This window comes from Dunckerocampus dactyliophorus, chromosome 18, assembly GCF_027744805.1.
Source record: "Dunckerocampus dactyliophorus isolate RoL2022-P2 chromosome 18, RoL_Ddac_1.1, whole genome shotgun sequence".
Classification (NCBI taxonomy): Eukaryota; Metazoa; Chordata; class Actinopteri; order Syngnathiformes; family Syngnathidae; genus Dunckerocampus; species Dunckerocampus dactyliophorus.
The window spans coordinates 14508705-14527718 of NC_072836.1; the positions used below are offsets into that span (position 1 = coordinate 14508705).

The window sequence follows — 19014 nt, forward strand, 5'->3', positions numbered from 1 at the left end:
ACACCTTCCTCTTTAACGCCACCTTCCTGTTTTGTCATGAGTTATTTCTCAGATTCAGTCGTGCTTCTCACCGTCTTTATCAATATGCTGCCACTTGCAACTTTCTTTGGCTCCATTTTGCGTTAGGAGCAAAAGGTGGTGTTGAAGAGGAAAGTGCTGATCTGGCTGCCACATTGTGTCTTCAGGAACAGTGATGTCACACAACTTAAATGTTCGCTTATCCCTTTCCTTCATCGTTTATATTATTTCTATGCATTTAGAATTTTTTAGTTGTTGAAAACATGTTTTGTGTCAACATTTTGGCTTTCTGGAACGGGTTATTTGGATTTACGTTACGTCTAATGGGAAAAATTGATTCGGATAGCGTCCGCTTCGGTTCGAGTCGGACCTTCTGGAACCAATTAATGATGCTAACTAAGGTTCCACTGCGTATATAAATACACCTTTACTGTCATCTGTGAGAGGCTCAGCAATTTCCATTTTTGGTTCAGGTCAACACATGCTCCAAAGCCTTGTTCCAAGTACATTGCATGTCCGGTCACCAGTCTGTGGGTTTGGCAAGCTGCCCGTTGCCTACTCTGTGTGTTCTCTAATAGCTGCCGTTGCTGCAGACAGCTAGCACGGAAGGCAATCTAAAGCACAATCAGCTGCAAGTTACGTTTTGTCTGCATCCTTAAGTGGCTTTACAGTTCACCTTTTGTGTGAGTGTTGCCCAGAAAGCCCAATAAAAGTGGTAAATTCGCCAAGATTGGAAGTACAAAGGATACATTTAGTGTTTTAACCATCATTTGTTAGTTGATAGACAAATAGATACCGTACACCCTTCACATTTCAGCAACCGTTTGTGTTACAGTACATCTTCCCAAAGCACAATACTATAGAACTATAACTTGGATATGCTTTGGAGTAGACAGTGTACAGCTTGTATAGCGGTACAATGGATGCCCGCACGTTCACGATTCACATTGTCACACTTAAATGTTTCAGATCATCAAACAAATTTAAACAAAAACAACTGAACGCAAAATGCAGTTTTTAAATGAAACCTTTATTATTAAGAAAGAAAAGAATCCAAATCTATATGGCCCTGTGTGAAAAAGGTAATTGCCCTCCCTCTCCCCCATAACATAACTTAACATAACCAGTCTGGAAAAGTTTATAAAGCTATTTCTAAAGCTTTGGGACTCCAGCGAACCACAGTGAGAGCCATTATCCACATATGGTGAAAACATGAAACAGTGGTGACACAACAACATCCAAAGAACTGCAGGCCTCACTTGCCTCAGTTAAGGTCAGTGTTCGTGACGCCACCATAAGAAAGACACTGGGCAAAAATGGCCTACATGGCAGAGTTCCAAGACCAAAACCACTGCTGAACGAAAAGAACATTAAGGCTCGTCTCAATTTTGTCAGAAAACATCTTGATGATCCCCAAGACCTCTGGGGAAATACTCTGTGGTCTGACGAGACAAAAGTTGGACTTTTTGGAAGGTGTGTGTCCCATTACATCTGGAATAAAAGTAACACTGCATTTCAGAAAAAGAACATCATACCAACAGTAAAATATGGTGGTGGTAGTGTGATGATCGGGGGCTGTTTTGCTGCTTCAGGACCTGGAAGCCTTGCTGTGATAAATGGAACCATGAATTCTGCTGTCTACCAAAAAATCCTGAGGGACAATTTTTTCATGACCTCAAGCTGAAACCAACTTGGGTTCTGCAGCAGGACAATGATCCAAAACACACAAGCAAGTCCACCTCTGAATGGCTGAAGAAAAACAAAATTAAGATTTTGGTGTAGTCTAGTCAAAGTCCTGACCTGAATCCTATTAAGATGCTGTGGCATGACCTTAAAAAGGGGGTTCATGCTGGAAAATCTTCCAATGTGACTGAATTACAACAATTCTGCAAAGATGAGTGGGCCAAAATTCCTCCACAGCGCTGTAAGAGACTCATTGCAAGTTATCACAAACGCTTGATTGCAGGTGTTGCTGCTAAGGGTGGCCCAACCACTTATTAGGTTTAGGGGGCAATCACTTTTTCACACAGGACCATGTAGGTTTGGATTTCTTTTTCTCCCTTAATAATAAAAAAAGTTATTGAAAAACTGCATTTTGTGTTCAGTTGTGTTGTCATTGACTAATATTCTAAATTTGTTTGACAATCTGAAACATTTAAGTGTGACAAACGTGCAAAACAATAAGAAATCAGGACAAGGGCAAACCGTTTTTCACACCTCTCTATATGATAGCACAGGTAAAACATACAGCATGCATGTACCACTGTTAGAAATCCCACAATTTGTACATTTGTCTTCATGCTTCACTGATAATGTTTTTTTGTGAAGTGTTGCGATTTCGCACGTTGTTCACCAGCCCTTAAATGCACCATAGTTGTGTACTGAGACACAGAAGAGAAAGTTATGTCTAGCTTTCGCATAGCTTAATAAATCCACCAACTTTGTTACAGCCAGAAGCAATGCAGACCCACGCTCCAATCATAATGTTTTTCCGTCAAGCGTCGAGATTCGCACTTTGTCGGGCGGACCTTGACAAGGTTGTGTGCCGTGACTGCTTAAGATTCCATCTGTTGGATCGTGCATCTAGCTTGTAGCTTGTTAGCTTCCGTCACGAGTGCACACTGGCAACTGAAGAGAGAAGGAGAGGGTTCTGGAGCTGAAACTAATCTTGTAACACTTTTATTGCAAATGGATGGGCGTATCAATTACTTGTGGATTTTTGACCTTTTCTGATTGTAATGGAATGGAACCCCTGCGAAATCCGTGGCTCTACAGTACTGTCGTTGCACACATACTGCAAATTACAGTATTTATCCCCTTCCTCATCTTGTTCTTCTCTCCTTTTTAATTGTGAATTGCAACCACTTGCGTTAGTCCCTCCTCTTCCACAACTGCGGAAGGGCTTTTAGTGTCCAGCACTGCGTTTTGTCTTACTTCTTTTCCGTTATACTCATGCATTAAGTTTAAGTACAGAAGTGCGTGGATTTTGACGTTGGCCAGTGGACATGTTTCTATAAGATATGCTCCACAAAGCTAATTAGGAGCAGCTGGAATGTGGTGGCCTGTTACTTAAAGCTGAGGGTTCGCACACAACTACCACACCAGGCCACCACAAACCATCTGCAACACGTCCAGCAGAGCGTAGGTGTTTATTACTGCCTTTTGTCTTTCTTGTGAAGTGATTCCATCATGATTGTTTGTTTGCTTAACTAATGCTCCTTCTCAGTCTGCTCTTACTGCCTCCTTGTTTTCAGGCTCGAAGACATTTAATGATCTACCGCCTCTCCTCTCTTTGTATTTGCATCGCTCTGCCCACTTACCCTTCATTCTCTTATATTTTAACACCCTTTCTTCTCTGTTTGTCGAAACGTTCCCCCGCCCTGCTCGCCATCTGTCGATGCAGGTGGAAAGAGAAATAGCGATTCTCAAACTAATCGAGCACCCTCACGTTCTGAAGCTACATGATGTCTATGAGAATAACAAGTATCTGTGAGTATCTCTCTGTCTTTGTGCTGACTGGCACTGTATCTCCAATCACACATCTGAATGGAAACATGATTCTTTTTTTTTTTTTAATCAAAGAAGCTAAAAGGGTTTGCATTCTGCTACGTGTGTATCAACAGCGTATTTTCTTTTCATTTCCTCTTGTCCCGCCAGGTACCTGGTGTTGGAGCATGTGTCTGGTGGAGAGCTTTTTGACTATCTGGTGAAAAAGGGCAGGTTGACCCCGAAAGAGGCCAGGAAGTTCTTCAGACAGATCATCTCGGCTTTGGACTTCTGCCATAGTTACTCCATATGGTCAGTACTTTTCATCGAAGTTTAATGACCCCTGTCAAGTTTAACAGATAATCTGTTCCAGGACGAGCTGAAATATGTTAGAATTTTGTATTTTTTCCCCCCTAAACATGCTTAACATGTTACATTAACTCTCAACATAAGAGGTGGCATAGCAGGATGACTCAGCCACGCAAACGCTCCCTTTCAAGTCACGTCAAAAGTCGAAGTTAAAAGTGATACCGCCTATGAAAAAGTTTCAAAACCTCTAACATTGTTCGTCATACGGTTCCTGCGGTATGAGAGAAAGTGTAGCGCCAACACGGCCACTATGTGGGAATATTTTGTCACGTCCTGTGTTATTCCTCGCAGTCGGGACTGGGCTTTGATGTGTGGAAACCACAGGCATACGTAGATAGCACCGCCGTTAGCTGCCTCATTAGCATTGAGTGGCGCCGGCACGTGTGCGCTCTTGTCGGTTGACATATCACTCACGTCGAGGGTCACCAAATGTGGAGATGTGATTCAGAACGAGACAGGAGTTGAGGATAAGTGGCATAAAGTGTTTACTCTCCACTGAGCAGCATTCAACAACCACCGAACCACCCGGAAACGGCATTTTGTGGAAAAGTGTGATCTGCTCATTCACCACTATGAAATAATAAAATAATAACGAAACATTATGAGGGATTTTTAAAATTATTTATTTTGTGACCTTGTTGAGCCCCTTGATTGCATTTTTTTGTATTTCGATTTTTTTTTTTTAAATAAATTGCAGGATTAGCCACAGTAGACTGCACGGTGAACTGCATTTTATTTGTTTATTATTTATTTTAAAATAATTCACTTATTTTTTTTATTTATCTTTCATCCTGTTATTTGACTGTTTTGACTTGGCTTTTTTCTCTTTTCGATAAACATTTCCAAAGTGTAGGAAGGCGGCCGCTTTCAAAGCAAAAGTAAACAGGCAGTGAAACATGACGCCACCTTCCGATTGGTGGAAGACAGCTGGTCATCAATCAATCAAAGCACGTCTGTAGAGCGAGAGGGGGATAATGTAAGGCGACCGTGCATTCAAGCTCTCGAGGTGGACATAAACAATTTTTTTTTTTGGAATGGGACACCTTATTTGTTGTGTTGTTCGTTACTTGTAACTGCCTCAGGCCTCACCTGGCTTTAAAGGTAAACAATTATTATAATACATATTTCACTGCCTACACTTAACTTAGTTGTTTATGAAATGTGTACATGCGTTTTTGAATTATACATTTTGATTTTAGTGAAAAGAAGGGTTCCTGACACATTTTATACATTTTTACCATAATAAATAAATAAAGAAATACAGACAAAAATTAAAATAAAAAAATAAAAACATAAAATAATAATAATAATAATAATAATAATAATAATAATAATAATAATAAAACAAAAAAACAGATTTTAAATACATAAATATAAAACTCATGAAAAATTGCATAATGCAGGGGTGTCCAAAGTGCGGTCTGGGGCTGTTTTCCCATGGTTTTGAAAAAATTAAAAAATGTATTATAAAAATTATAACGTTCATCGTATCTAACATGAAATTGTATAGAAAAAATGGAAACAAGCAAATGTCCGCAAACAAATCTTAAATGTAAATAGAAAAAGGTTAAATTGATACTAATAATATAAGACGACTACTTATAATATGCTTTGCAACCTATCACACAAAGCTGATTGTGCAATTGTGCAACTTTAGGGTGTTCAAATTAGAGGTGACATTGTCGTTTTTTTGTTTGTGTTTAGTCACAGAGACTTGAAGCCTGAGAATCTTCTTCTGGATGAGAAGAACAACATCAGGATAGCAGATTTTGGCATGGCCTCACTACAGGTTGGGGATAGTCTACTGGAAACTAGTTGTGGGTAAGTGCTTAACTTGATTACTCGTTCATGAAATACGAACTTTAAATCCCCGCCTTTGCCTTGCAGATTACATTAGATTTCTTTTCTCTGCTTTAATTTGTGCAAACTAGGTTTTATATAGAAAGTGACTTCATGGCGCGATCTGGAGGAAAAAATAGTGCTGCTGCTATGAATCATGCGAAGGGTGCCGTCTCACAAGTCAATTCACACAACATTTTCCAGCAGGAAGATGCTTTGGCAAGCTGTGATGTCATGTAACTGCATGTTTTTGTAATACAATTTGACTGCCATACAAATGGCAGTACTTCTCACTAGGGATGTCCCAATCCACATTTTTTGGCTTCTGATCCGATCCATTTTTTTATTGTCTTGCCAAAAACATTAATTTGTGGAATTGAATATGGTTATGAAAATCAGCCTTCAAAGCATTAAAAATAATGCAACCAAGGTATTGCTGAACTTACTTTTTTAGTTACAAAGCATGACCAACAATATTGTTTGGCTTTTATAACAATCCTCTGTGAGTCAGGTCTCTAATCCAATAAAAGATCCAATAAAAGTCCATCCAATAAAAGATAGAATTGGAAAAAATGGATATGCAAAATACTTTTAGGGTAGGACTAATCATTCGACATGGTTATAGATCAATTTGTGGTGTGATTTAGAATATATGACTTTTTTTCACAAACTCTCTTAAAGCAATGGTAAATTATTGACGGTCCCTGGTATAAACAACCAGTGGTCTGAGTGGCACTTCCCGTGCAAGCTCCCCGCACCATGACACAGCAGTCCGGGCACAGTGAGGGGGAACTACCGCTGTAGCTACGGAACTGAATATCCAACATCCAACGTGAAACTCCACGTCTCCACGGTACACCACGGACATGTCTGCCTTCTTCTTGCGGGTGGCGGGAGTTGAGCAGCAACCAGCTTTATCACACCTGCCATCTTGGAGTGTGGCCCAGGATTACGAACGTTATACGGCAACCAGATCGGGACGATCTCGTGGCGGAAGCCGATATTATCCGATCTTCAAAATACAGCCGATCGGCAGCTGATCTCGATCCTGAAGATCGGATCGGGACATCCCTACTTCTCACCTTAGAGAGCCCAGCCACCCTACTAAGGAAGCCCATTTCGGCCACTTGTACCCGCAGTCTTGTCCTTTCGGTCACCACCCAAAGCTCATGACCATAGATGAGCGTAGGAACATGGATCGACCCGTAAATTGAGAGCTTTGCCTTTCAGCTCAGCTCCCTCTTCACCACCACGGATCAATACAGAGTCCGCATCTCTGCAACAGTCGCACCAATCCGCCTGTCCACCTCGCGTTCCATCCTTCCCTCACTTGTGAACAAGACCCCGAGGTACTTAAACTCCTCCTCCACCCTCTTCCGGTGTGAGACCCATGCACTCGGACTCGGAGGTGCTGATTCTCAACCCAGCCGCTTCGCACTTGGCAGTGAACCGATCCAGTGAGAGCTGAAGATCACGGCCCGATGAAGCCAGCAGGATCATCTGCCAATCCTGCAGCTGCCAAACTGGACCCCCTCAATGCCCTGGCTGCACCACTACTGCTATAATACTACGAGTGCTGTATGCCTGCAATTGTTTAATAAGTGTGAGAGGCATGGCTTTTTCTGGGTGCGTTCATTATTTGTGGGGTTTTTTTCCTATTGTTGGGTGTTCTCGGAATGTAACTACTGTTAAAATTAAGATGGGTATTTACAATTAGGAAGGTGGACCCCGAAGTTATCATTAATGAGCTGCAATGGGCTCTTTGGACGCAGTCAGGACGGCATGTTTCTTGATTAACATCCAGAATTATTACTTGAAAATGTCCAAAGGCATTCTGTTATCCGACAATGAAAACTGACGAGCTACACATTTTTAAAACAATGTCTCCTTTTTATTTTCAGATCCCCACATTATGCTTGCCCTGAAGTAATAAGGGTAAGTCGGTGTGTGGCTGTGCTTGTGTGAGAGTGTGTGCGTGTGTGTCTAATGAGGATGTTGTTTTTAGGGGGAGAAGTATGATGGCCGCAGGGCAGACGTCTGGAGTTGTGGAGTCATCCTCTTTGCTCTTCTTGTGGTAAATTCATTCCCTATACTTGGAGTGTTTTATTTCCCGCTCTTTGTTCTTATTTCTTATTTCTTTTCCGTCATACGCAGCATTCTTTAAAGCCGAATGCTCATCAAACTATCGGAGCTACACCTTGAAGGCCATCTTCTTTGCTCTAGCACTGCATGGCAATGTAGCTTCGAGACCTAAACTTGCAGAAATGCCCAAATTATCAACAGAAATACATGTTATGTTTTGGTTAAATATAATTCCATGCAATATAAAACGTCTCCTTGGACGTGATGGTGGTGGTCAGTACCCGTACAGTAACAGACCATGGTGGCAGCCAAGTCGTGCACTCCATTTTGCCTTTATTTCCTCAAGACACCATCATCAGTCCACAGAATTCTAACTCAGCAATTAATTGACTAATTTGTGAATGCAGAATGTCCGCACTTTTATCCGCCTTGGGTCCACGTACTGCAAAATCGAAGGACGCAGGGGCCATTTTGACATTGTGGCGACCGGGTGTATCCGCCAACATTACAATATTTTTGCATTACATTTTTTTTTATATATTTATATATTTTGCTGTTTTATTCCATTTGTGTTTATTTCTATTTTTAGAACGTGCCGCCGGTCAATAAAGTATCAAAGTATTACGTGCGATGCATGCAAGCGGCCACCCAGACTCATTTCCTCTGCATTTGCTTTTTTGCACACACAGGTGCCTTTTTAGCAACGCAAAGCTGAGCTTTCATTTGGTTTGATTTGTTGACCCGTAGTGGTTAGCTTTTCATGTTAGTTAGATTTCCGTTAAGCTGCCATATTTCATTCTTGTAGTCAGATTGTCTGTTTTAGTATATGCTGTTATGCTTAGCATTTGTATTTTAGTGTAGTTTGTTAATTACACTGTCCTTTTTGATACTTATTGGGCCAAATCTTGGACCTCTAGTATTACATTTTGTGCCATCTTGTGTGAATATGTGCTGGTATGACAATAGAGTTCCTTGAATCCTTAAAAAAAAGGAGCTGCAGGCTAAAACGAATCGACAGTAGATATGCGAAGGAGTTGTATATGTTTAAAGTAAAAAAGTTGGTGACAAAGCATATTATTAGTCGTAGTCATAGAAGTACTAGTATCAACTTTTTCTCATTGCATTGCGCCTTTTCACTCTTTTTTTCAATTTTTGCTGTCTTGTTTTATTTTATTTGTTTAATTTTATTTCTTCTAATGTGCTTTGGGCCTTTAAAAAAACAAACCGCGGGCCAAAAAATGGCCCTCGTGCTGCACTTCCAATACATACTTCCTCTTGGACAAATAATCACTGTCATGGTTTTGTGGATGACATCCACCACTAAACACTAAAGCAGGGATCTCAAACTCACTTTACCTGGGGGCCGTTGTAGGTAGAATGTGGGTGAGGCTGGGTGACATCAAGTATTGGGAGTGATGCTGGCTCCCTGCATGCTTTGCGGTACTTGTTTTATAAAAAGTCGCGGAAGTTACATATTAGTTTGTTGTTTATTCCCCACAGTAGTAGTTGCCCTATGTATGTTTATGTACCTGTTGCATGTTGTGCTTTGGGGGCCACCAAATATGTCTCAGTGGGATGCGAGTTTGACGCCCCTGCACTAAAGCCGTTAGTCCTACCAACCTTCTTCTTCATCATCGCATGATGTTGGTGTCATCTTTAACCAAACCCTTCTTTTGGTCATCACCCGCCTCCATCCATCCCTCTCCCCCATTCACACCTTCATCACTTCCAGACACCACTCGAGCCTTCTCTATGGTTCATCGTCCGATATTCATTCAATACTTTCAAAATTCTCGCACACTCCCATTCCCTGTCCTCCATGACCTCCTCATCCCTCATCATATCCACTTCAAACTTTTCGTCGTAACATACAATGCCCTCCAGGACTAAACAGTGCACTTAGGGAGACAAAGCCTTTGGAGCTCCATCCCCAAGCAAATATCTTTCAATAGACTCCCCAGTCTGTCAAACATCACCTCCTCAAGACGTCTTCCAACTGCTCTTCAAATATTTGTCCAAAAATGAGTATGATTATGTAGATTATACATGCTCATTTATTCTTGCACTTCCTTCTATGTTCATCTCTTCCCAGGGTGCTTTGCCGTTTGACCATGACAACCTACGGCAGCTTCTAGAAAAGGTTAAAAGCGGAGTATTCCATATGCCCCACTTCATACCGCCTGACTGTCAGGCATTGCTCAAAGGAATGATCGAAGTCAACCCCGACAAGAGACTCACGGTAAGCACAAAACCATCTAGTTAGTCACAGTGGAACCTGCTTATGCTGACATCCTGTCTTTGTCGACCAACATCAACAAGTCCCGGTTCACCATCTTGTTACTAAAAAGTGCCTACTCAAGTAGAAGGAGTCATTTCCATGAAAAATGGGTGCTTAGTTCCAAAATACACCTTTTTATTTTTTTTCGATTGTTTGCCACGGGACAAAAGATTTGTACATGTAGGAAAGTTTCATTGTCATTGTACTCAAAACATACAACAAAATTACCACAGCAGCTATTTTAGAGTGAAAAAATATGCATAAATGGAGGAAGACCATGTTAGCTTCTTAGCTACGGTCGGTCTACGTGCAAAAAACGCAAGAAACGCATGGAGGGCGCCCGTGTGACATGCTGGTCTGCGAGTCGGACACTGGCTACAAACAGGCCGCAGAGGTTCTTTGTCATGTCAAACAAACTCTATGGGCGCTTACGTTTTTTTCAGGTTGCAAGACAAACTTTAAGGAATTGTTTGGATTTTTTGACATGACGTTGACAATTGACGTTGACAATTGACGTTGACAATTGACGATTTATTGACGTTGTCAATAAATCCGAACTATCCCTTTAACTGAAGGTGTACATAAAGGCTCAGAATAATGCGACGTTTACGTCTGAGCATTAAAAGCAGGGCTGTAAATTTACCGTGTAACGGCTTCCCTTTAAGCGCGCTACGTCACACTCGTCGCAAATTCACGCTGGAGCAGTACAAATAAAAATGATTACATTGTTACAAGAGAGAAGGAGCAATAACATACAAGATGTTTAATAGAGCCCGAGATAAAGAGAATGTCTCATCAGTTTGTCATTCAGTTAGCACGGATCACAGATTTAATCAAAGCTGTGCATTCGTGTGATGAACTTCTGATTAATGGAGCCTGAAATGAGGTCAGACAGTCTCTCTCTGTTGTCGGACAGCCAAACGGTTTCCTCCATGGAAACCAGCCACGACACATAGACATTCAGTGCAGTTCCCGTTTACATTGTTACTGGCCTTTCACTTCACAAGACACTCATAAAGCGCATTCACCAATTATTGACAATGGGTAACTAAAAAAGCCATTGTTTATAATATATTACAGATAGACCAAATGAACCTCATTGAATTGTTGGCTTTGAGGTTTAGTGTCTTGCTCAAGGATACTTCAGCATAGTCACAAGAATCAAACCCACAACCCTTATGTTGGTAGACCGCCACTATTTAAAATGAGGTTTTACTGCACAGTCAAACCTTGGTTTTGCAACGCCCCAGTTTTTGTATGATTCAGAATATTCTCCAAAATGTTGCCTCAGTTTTTGTACACTGCCTCGACCGCGATTGGTGAAATTCATCGCCATCGTGCGTTAAACCATGCACACGGGAGGCGACAAGCGGTTGTGACCAGCTACATAGGTGAGCGAAGTGTTCACACCCAGAGCGAATTGCACGAGTCTCCCACGGTTTGATTGGCTGTCAGATATGGAGGGACTTTCGGGGTATCATAGTAGCTTAGAGGAGGAAAAGCGGCTGGTGTTGATCGAGTACTCTTGCTAGTACCAAATCTTGCTAGTATTGAAAATAAACGTACATAAATGTCCGTGTAAATTAATGTACAAGTAAACTTACCCGATATGATTACTCTGGCGCCTACGAGTCCCCAAGCCGCTGCTTTTTTCTTTATATATCTATATTGTTTTTTTTTTTAGAAATGTCAAATAGCTCCGGGAAATCTGGCACGGCAAGTATAACGTACTGATTAGCCTCCTGTCCGCTCATTGGTCGATCAATGAAGCTCCCGCTGATTGGTCTTTCTAGGATCACGTCGCATGACACGCACGAGCACAAACTTTCACACGCCCGAATCTCGCGTGTCTCTTGGCCGGATGGTGACACGCGATAATCGCCCTATCGCGCAGGTTCCATTGAAAATGAATGGAGTCGAGGCGATGTTGCCTCCCTTGTGTGGCGCCCATTATTGTACAATATTGCGCTGATCAAACTAGCTTGTTTGCTCTGTACAGTAATCCCTCATTTATCGCATTTAATTGATTCCAGACCAGACTGTGATAAGTGAATTTCCACGGTGAAGTAGAACTCCTTCTTTATACCTGGAATATTTTCATAGTTATGGCATTCAAACCTGCTTCCGACCTTCTAAATATGGTTTTTAACATTAATAGAGCCCTCTAGACATGAAATAACACCCATACAGCCACTTTTACATTTCATGTAGTAGATACAATCAGAGAAAATAAGCCATTTAAGACATAAATAAGACTCGTGCTCGTGCGTGTTGCAATAAATATCTTCCAGCCATGTGGTCAGGAAGTGGCGTTGGGGCTTCAGTTTTAGCTGGATTATGGCCACAAGAGTAGCCCATGTTGTTATTATACTACATTCACACTTTTAACACCTTCATTTGGTCATTTTTATTCTTGACGATGCTTAATTTAGGCAAAAAAATACATACAATTTGCTTCAATAGTTTTTGTCTAATAATAGGCCATATTCAATCACAAAACAGCATCATTTATTAATTAATATACAGTATGTTTGAAAAACCGTAGCGTGAAGCTGCGAAATTTGAACTGTGACGTGGCGAGAGACTACTGTACTGTATCATTTTTGCCCGAGCAAAAAACCATACTGCTGACTCACTGTCCATGTATTTTTTTTTATTGCGCACGACTGCGAAATGAACCACCACGGGGCCAAAAAAACCCAAACTTTCTTGAATTCAAGAAATACAAAGTGCGAAAATGGCATCCCCTTCCCTCCTCTTTCACCGCTCTTCGCCATCTTTGTTAATTTTATGGGCGTCTGGAACAGAATAATCGGATTTACATTATTTCCTACGGGAAAAATTGCTTCGGTTTTTGTGCATTTTGGTTTAATCACGAAAACCGAGCTGCCACTGTACTTAATGTTTCATTTGAAAAACGGCACACGCATCAATGGACTAAAACCTCCCTCTCCGATTACACTAGAACCCCCTTACGTCGGTCCCGCTTATGTGGACAACTCGTCTATGTCGACATATTCAGTCGTTTCTGCCCGAAAATGGGCCAGTTTATGTCAACGTGTTGTGGTATTGTTGTCTACTGTCTAGCTACACAGCATTAAACAATGCACGCGCTGACTCCCTACTCAGTGCAAAGTAAGCTTCAGAATAAACGGGATCCACTGTGTAACCTTTGCATGCTAAAATTTTGACTCATGAACCAGAATGTCTCTGTGCTGCGAACATTATATTACAAGTGTGTTTCCTGATGCAAAAAAACTCACTGAACTCCTAAATGGAGGCACTTGTTCCAACATACAGATGCAACGAAATGACTTCCATTCAAATTCATACAGCATAAATCAGAAAGCTCTTACGGGAAAGTAGAATAAAAAGGTAAATAGTAGAGTGCAAAGTGTAAAGATTGGGGTCCGCATATGAACGCGAAGGATACCACAGTTTAAAACAATTGAATTGGCAAAAAAAAAGCGTAAAATTGAACGTGGATTAAGACAAATGGCTCGCAGCCATACTTTTTACTTGTGCAGTCATTTCATAGCACTGTATTACTGCAGTGTTCCTCTTCTTTTAAAGGAAAGCTGCACTGTTTTTGGAATGTTGCCCATCATCCACAATCCTTATGTGAGACATGAACACGTCTTCTCTTTTTGTGCGTACTAGAGATATAAAAAGAGACAGCTCAGTACTGCATGTATGGGACCCACTTATTCCGCCTATAGAGCCTTCTAAAAAATAATCCAAGTGTAATTGGCTTTTTTTTTTGTTACAGTTAGAAGCAATACAGACCCACGCCTGGTACCAGTAAGTATATTCCTTTCATGATCTGTTTGTTTTTCTTTCAACTGTATTTATAATGATTACAGCAAATGTTGCCTTTTCTAATACTAATTCATGAGGAAATATCCACACATGGCACATGAGACGCACCTGCACAATGTATGTTTTTTGGTCTCCCAATGCGGTAAAATAATGTTTCGATTGTGGTTTTCCATCATCGATCAGGAGCGGTCGCAATGAGCCTTGCCCTGAGCAGCCACCGCCCCGCCGTGTGTGTGTGACGAGGGTGCTGTCGTTGACCGACCTTGACCCCGACGTCCTGGAAAGCATGTACTCTTTAGGCTGCTTCCGGGATCGGGTCAAACTCACACGGGACCTTACAAGTGAGGAGTGAGTAAAGAAAAGCCATCAAGCATCTACACTTTGAATCACACGTGCGCGGTTCTGTCATTTCTGAAAGTCGAAACGGCTTCTTCGGTAATGAATGACACCATGTTCCTGATAAGAGCATCTCTGCGCGCACACAAGCAACCATTGCATGACATTAACGGTCGCATGCAATAAGCAAATGCATTACTGATGCACTGTAAGCATTTTATATGAGATTACGTTCTTTCTTATGTGCGTTATAGATATTCGTTGTTAATCTGTGTGGCATGAACGAGAAGAGACAGATCAGCTAATGTTGCTTTACATTGTTAAAGCATAAGGTGGAAAATGTCACTGGACTGTGAGGGTCTACGACAACGAGACGGGATTTTAACATTTCTTTGAAGGAAAGTACAGTGAAAAAATATATGACAATATATTGCAATCTACTAATTGAATTTCTACTACATTACCTTGCATTGCTCCTCACAAGGCTACACTCTATGTGCATGCTACCGGCCCCGCCTCCACCCACTGACACAAAGAGACTGAGACTGTATGACTGGCAAAAGGGCTCGCTCCGTTCCATGCCGTTGTTCTATGGAACAAAGGCTGTTTGGAGGCGAGAAACGAGGAACGCACGCACATGGCAATTTATTGAGGCCGGAAAAATCACCGAGTTCATTTTCATTCGTTGTGTGATGAATTAAATCGACCCAGACCTAGTGCTCATGAGACAGTTTCTTTCTGAACGACAAATCTTCAATTTCTCTCGTTTTAATCTTACAAGATCTTGTGACACTCCTAGCATTTTAAAATACAGTATATAATGTAGTTTTATTGCATATCTATTATAGATTCTAATATTTTACAATAAATTGATTATGACATACTGTATATTAAAAACATTTTGTGACTGATTTTTATGAAAATACAGCATCAATACAATTCTTGTTTTGTTTAATTCAATTAAATAAATTATTTCATAATATATATTTGAATATATTGTACATGTTACGTAAAAGATACTTTAGAGCAGAATTAGATTTTCATAAAAATAAAATCATAATTATTCTATTCTGGTATGATTGAAATGTATTGACATTTTTGAAAATTTTAATTTATGCATACATAGTATTTTATATTTTCATATTTTACATGACATATTTCTATAGAAGACATCAAAAAGTACAACCAGTACAATTATTGTTTGGTTTAACTAAATTAATTAATCCACAAATAAAACCTTTAATATATTCTTTTATAATACATACTTGCATATATTGTATTATATATTTTCGTATTTTTATGTAAGCGATTTTATGACTGAAATCGACTCATCCAAAAATCAATCAAAATAAAATATTTGCTTGGTTTAATTAGATTTTATAAAGTATTTATATGTTGTCTGACACATTTTTGTATTTTACATTATATATTTTTATGTAAGGAATTGATTTTAACGGAATATTTGTACTTCACCTAAATCATTTTTTGCGCTGTCTGCAGAGAGAACCAGGAAAAGATGATTTACTACCTCCTGTTGGACAGAAAAGAGCGTTACCCCACCTATGAGGATGAGGATCTGCCACCCAGAAACGATGCCGGTAAGATACTCTCCTTCCAGTTGGTCCATAGTGGACCTATTAGACACAAAACCGCTTGAGGCTGAAAGCAAGACCTTTTTAGTATTATGCCTCTGCCCTTCACAATACGTGTATTCAAAGACCCACCCAGGAAGCGCGTGGACTCCCCTATGTTGAGCCGTCATGGCCGCTGCAGGCCAGAGAGGAAGAGCCTGGAGGTTCTCAGTGTTACTGAACAAGGCTCTCCCACACCCCCTCGCAGGAACCTGGACACTAACGCACACAGTCAAAGGTAAAAGTCACCACAAGATATCATTGCATTTTCATTTATATACAGAAAACATTGGATAAAATACAACTTCTCCTTCCAAAAGGTCTCGGTCGGTGAGCGGAGCGTCCACAGGTCTGTCCTCTAGTCCTCTCAGCAGTCCCAGGGTAAGAACCTCATCCTCTTTTCTCTGCTGTCTTCAGCTGTATTTCCCTTTATGTAACCAAGGGCTGAGAACAAAGTCAAACTTTTGTGGTGCGCACCCCCGAATTGTCCAAATTGTGTCAGGATTAGAGTTAGCTTTAAAAAAAAATAAATAAAAATGACAAAACATGATTTCCTAGGTATTCATTGTGTGAATGATATGCTGCAAAGCTGTATTCATATGTATTATTATTTTGAGCCAATACACCCTGTGGTCATTCACAGAATTTATTATATTTGTAAAAAAAAAAAAAAAAAAACTGCAGCCTTATTGTATTTTAATAAAAATGTCTCTAATTATTTAATAATTGTTTTAATATGATTATAATACATTTTGTATTACTATTATTAATAGTAGAATTGCACTCATATACATATTTAAAATTATTTTTATTTGTTAATATTATTTTTATTGTTATTCATGATCATTTATAATAAGAAACCTTGCATTGCATGATTGATCAGTCCAATCCTTTTGCACGCTGTGTTGCTTTGGAATAATGCTGCCAGTGCTGACCGCTATAATCTTTAAATCTATCGATTACTGTAAAATGCAAAATTACTGCACCCTTTTAGACTACAGTAAATAAATATAGAAATGATATAATATATAAAATAGATAAATGCACATAAAACTCCGCAATGTGGCAAAATCCAAATACAAGTTTCAAATGTTGTTTGTTGCTAGCTCGGGCTGTCTATGGAACTTGGCATTATAGGTTGGCTTTAGTAGGGGAAAAAAGGAAGTGTGTGGACAAGTGGACAGGGGTTGGCAACCCGCGGCTCGTCAGCCTCCTTGTTGTGGCTCCCTTCCCAATCCTCAAATATCCGACATTCTGTAAGACCGTGAATGGCTGAGATGATACTGAAAATTAAAGTGATTGTCACTGAAATAAATGGACATGACATTAAATCTTAATCCAAAAACACCTATTTAATAACATATTGGGTTCTTTTGATGTTCATGCCGACGTTTTCGGTGTCAATGCGTTGTTTTCTACAATGCTGTCACTCATACTTTTCACTTTCTCAGCCATACAGTGTGCATCCCATGTCATTGTCATGTCATTCTGGCTCATGAAGCATGTATGAGTGTCTGAGTTATATTGTGTTTTTGGCTGTTGTAAATGGGAAGAATGACATAATACACAACCTGAGCCATTTATAAAAACATCAGAAGAAGACATCAGACCAAAATGTTATACAGTAACCTATGCATCCCTATTGGTTAATACAGTAGATCCCTGCAATTTGCAGTGGTTCCGTTCGAGCGCCACCTGCAAATGACGAAAAAAACTTGAATGATTGAGACACTGGTGAGAAAATGGTTTTATTTGCACGCCACTGCCTCGTCCGTCCCTGCATACCAGGGGTTAAGCATTTGACAGCTCCCCAGACCCTGACATATAAGACATAAATAAGACATAACATAGACTCAAAAGTTAGTATTGTGAGACTTAATTGTTTGTTTCTGGACAGCGTACTTCCTGCAGTGGCTATTGTCTATTTAAATATTACCTATCACGTCTTCTGAATGCCTTGTATTTATATATTTTTTTCGTTTTTATGCTTGAAAATGCTTAATTCAGGCCAAGAATACATACCATTTCATTAAATATGCATCTTTTTCACTAATAATAGGTCGTATTCAATCACAAAACAGTGCTAATTTATGAATTAAGTCATTTTTGAAAAACCATGATAGAGCGAACCCGAACTCGAACTTTTGCTTCTCAGCACACAACCATGATGCGTTCAACAACCGCCAAACAGAGCGTGAAATCTCAACACTTGACGAAAAAGCATGATCAGTTTAGCATAAAGACATAAAGATGTAACAGTTGTGGGCTGGCACATGTACAGTATGCTGTACATTTCACCTGTACTGTATTATCACCTGACTTAGACAAATTTATTTATTTTTTTTTTACGGGGTTTCGAAAGCTAAATTTGTAAATACGCAGGGACCCACTGTATACGAATATAGCAGGTCTCATTGATTCATCTTCCATCTTGCTTGTTGAAGGAGTTGCGTCCATACATCACACTTCATGACCATTGCTTTCTCTCTCATCTCTCCATCCCCCCCCCCCCCCGTCAGAGCCCGGTGTTCACTTTCAGCCAATCAGAAGTCAACTCAGCTTCTTCCTCCAAAGATCCCAAACCAGCGAGCGCAACCACCGCTCGGCCTATCCGCCCAGCACCCGACCCAAAAACTCAGACCCTGCCCTCAAAGGGCCCCACCGACCGTCCCCATCTCAACTCCATGAAGTCCCTCCCCCTCCAGACGCCACGCACACCATCCCCATCCCCCTCCCCTCTCCTCTCTCCCATCCCGCGCTTTTTCAACTTCCCCTCTCCTTCTGTCTTCAAGTCCAAAAACACCCACTCGTCCTCTAACTCCTCTGCCACCACTCCTCCCGTGTCACAGGTCACGCCACAAGGCTCACCACTTCCCACCCCACTGGGCACGCCTGTGCACCAAATGCAACACCCTTCCTCCACCACCCCTCCCTCCTCTTCCTCCTCGTCCTCTTCTCCCAGAGCGGACGGGTCTGGCGGGGCTTCTCTGTCGCTGACGCCGCCCTCCAGCCCGGGCAGCAGTGGCGGTCTGGCGTCTTCAAGCTCTGCCCACTGGAGAACAAGGCTCAATTCGTTCAAAAACAACCTGCTGGGGTCACCACGCTTCCATCGACGCAAACTTCAAGGTGAGAGACGATGCATTCATATTAAGACGG

General features: G+C 40.8%; 1 protein-coding gene across 2 annotated transcripts in view; it reads left to right on the forward strand.

Moving 5' to 3' along the window:
- brsk1b (BR serine/threonine kinase 1b) overlaps positions 1-19014 on the forward strand; it is a 35328-nt gene that overhangs the window by 4405 nt on the left and 11909 nt on the right. The window contains exons 4-15 of one of the 2 annotated variants that reach the window (XM_054759609.1): positions 3422-3507; positions 3676-3816; positions 5578-5694; positions 7614-7647; positions 7718-7786; positions 9887-10033; positions 13842-13873; positions 14075-14239; positions 15728-15825; positions 15946-16096; positions 16179-16239; positions 18378-18984. In XM_054759609.1, coding sequence (XP_054615584.1) covers positions 3422-3507; positions 3676-3816; positions 5578-5694; positions 7614-7647; positions 7718-7786; positions 9887-10033; positions 13842-13873; positions 14075-14239; positions 15728-15825; positions 15946-16096; positions 16179-16239; positions 18378-18984 — 1708 coding nt within the window. The remainder of the gene's footprint in view (positions 1-3421; positions 3508-3675; positions 3817-5577; positions 5695-7613; positions 7648-7717; positions 7787-9886; positions 10034-13841; positions 13874-14074; positions 14240-15727; positions 15826-15945; positions 16097-16178; positions 16240-18377; positions 18985-19014) is intronic. The other variant, XM_054759610.1, reaches the window with a different exon arrangement.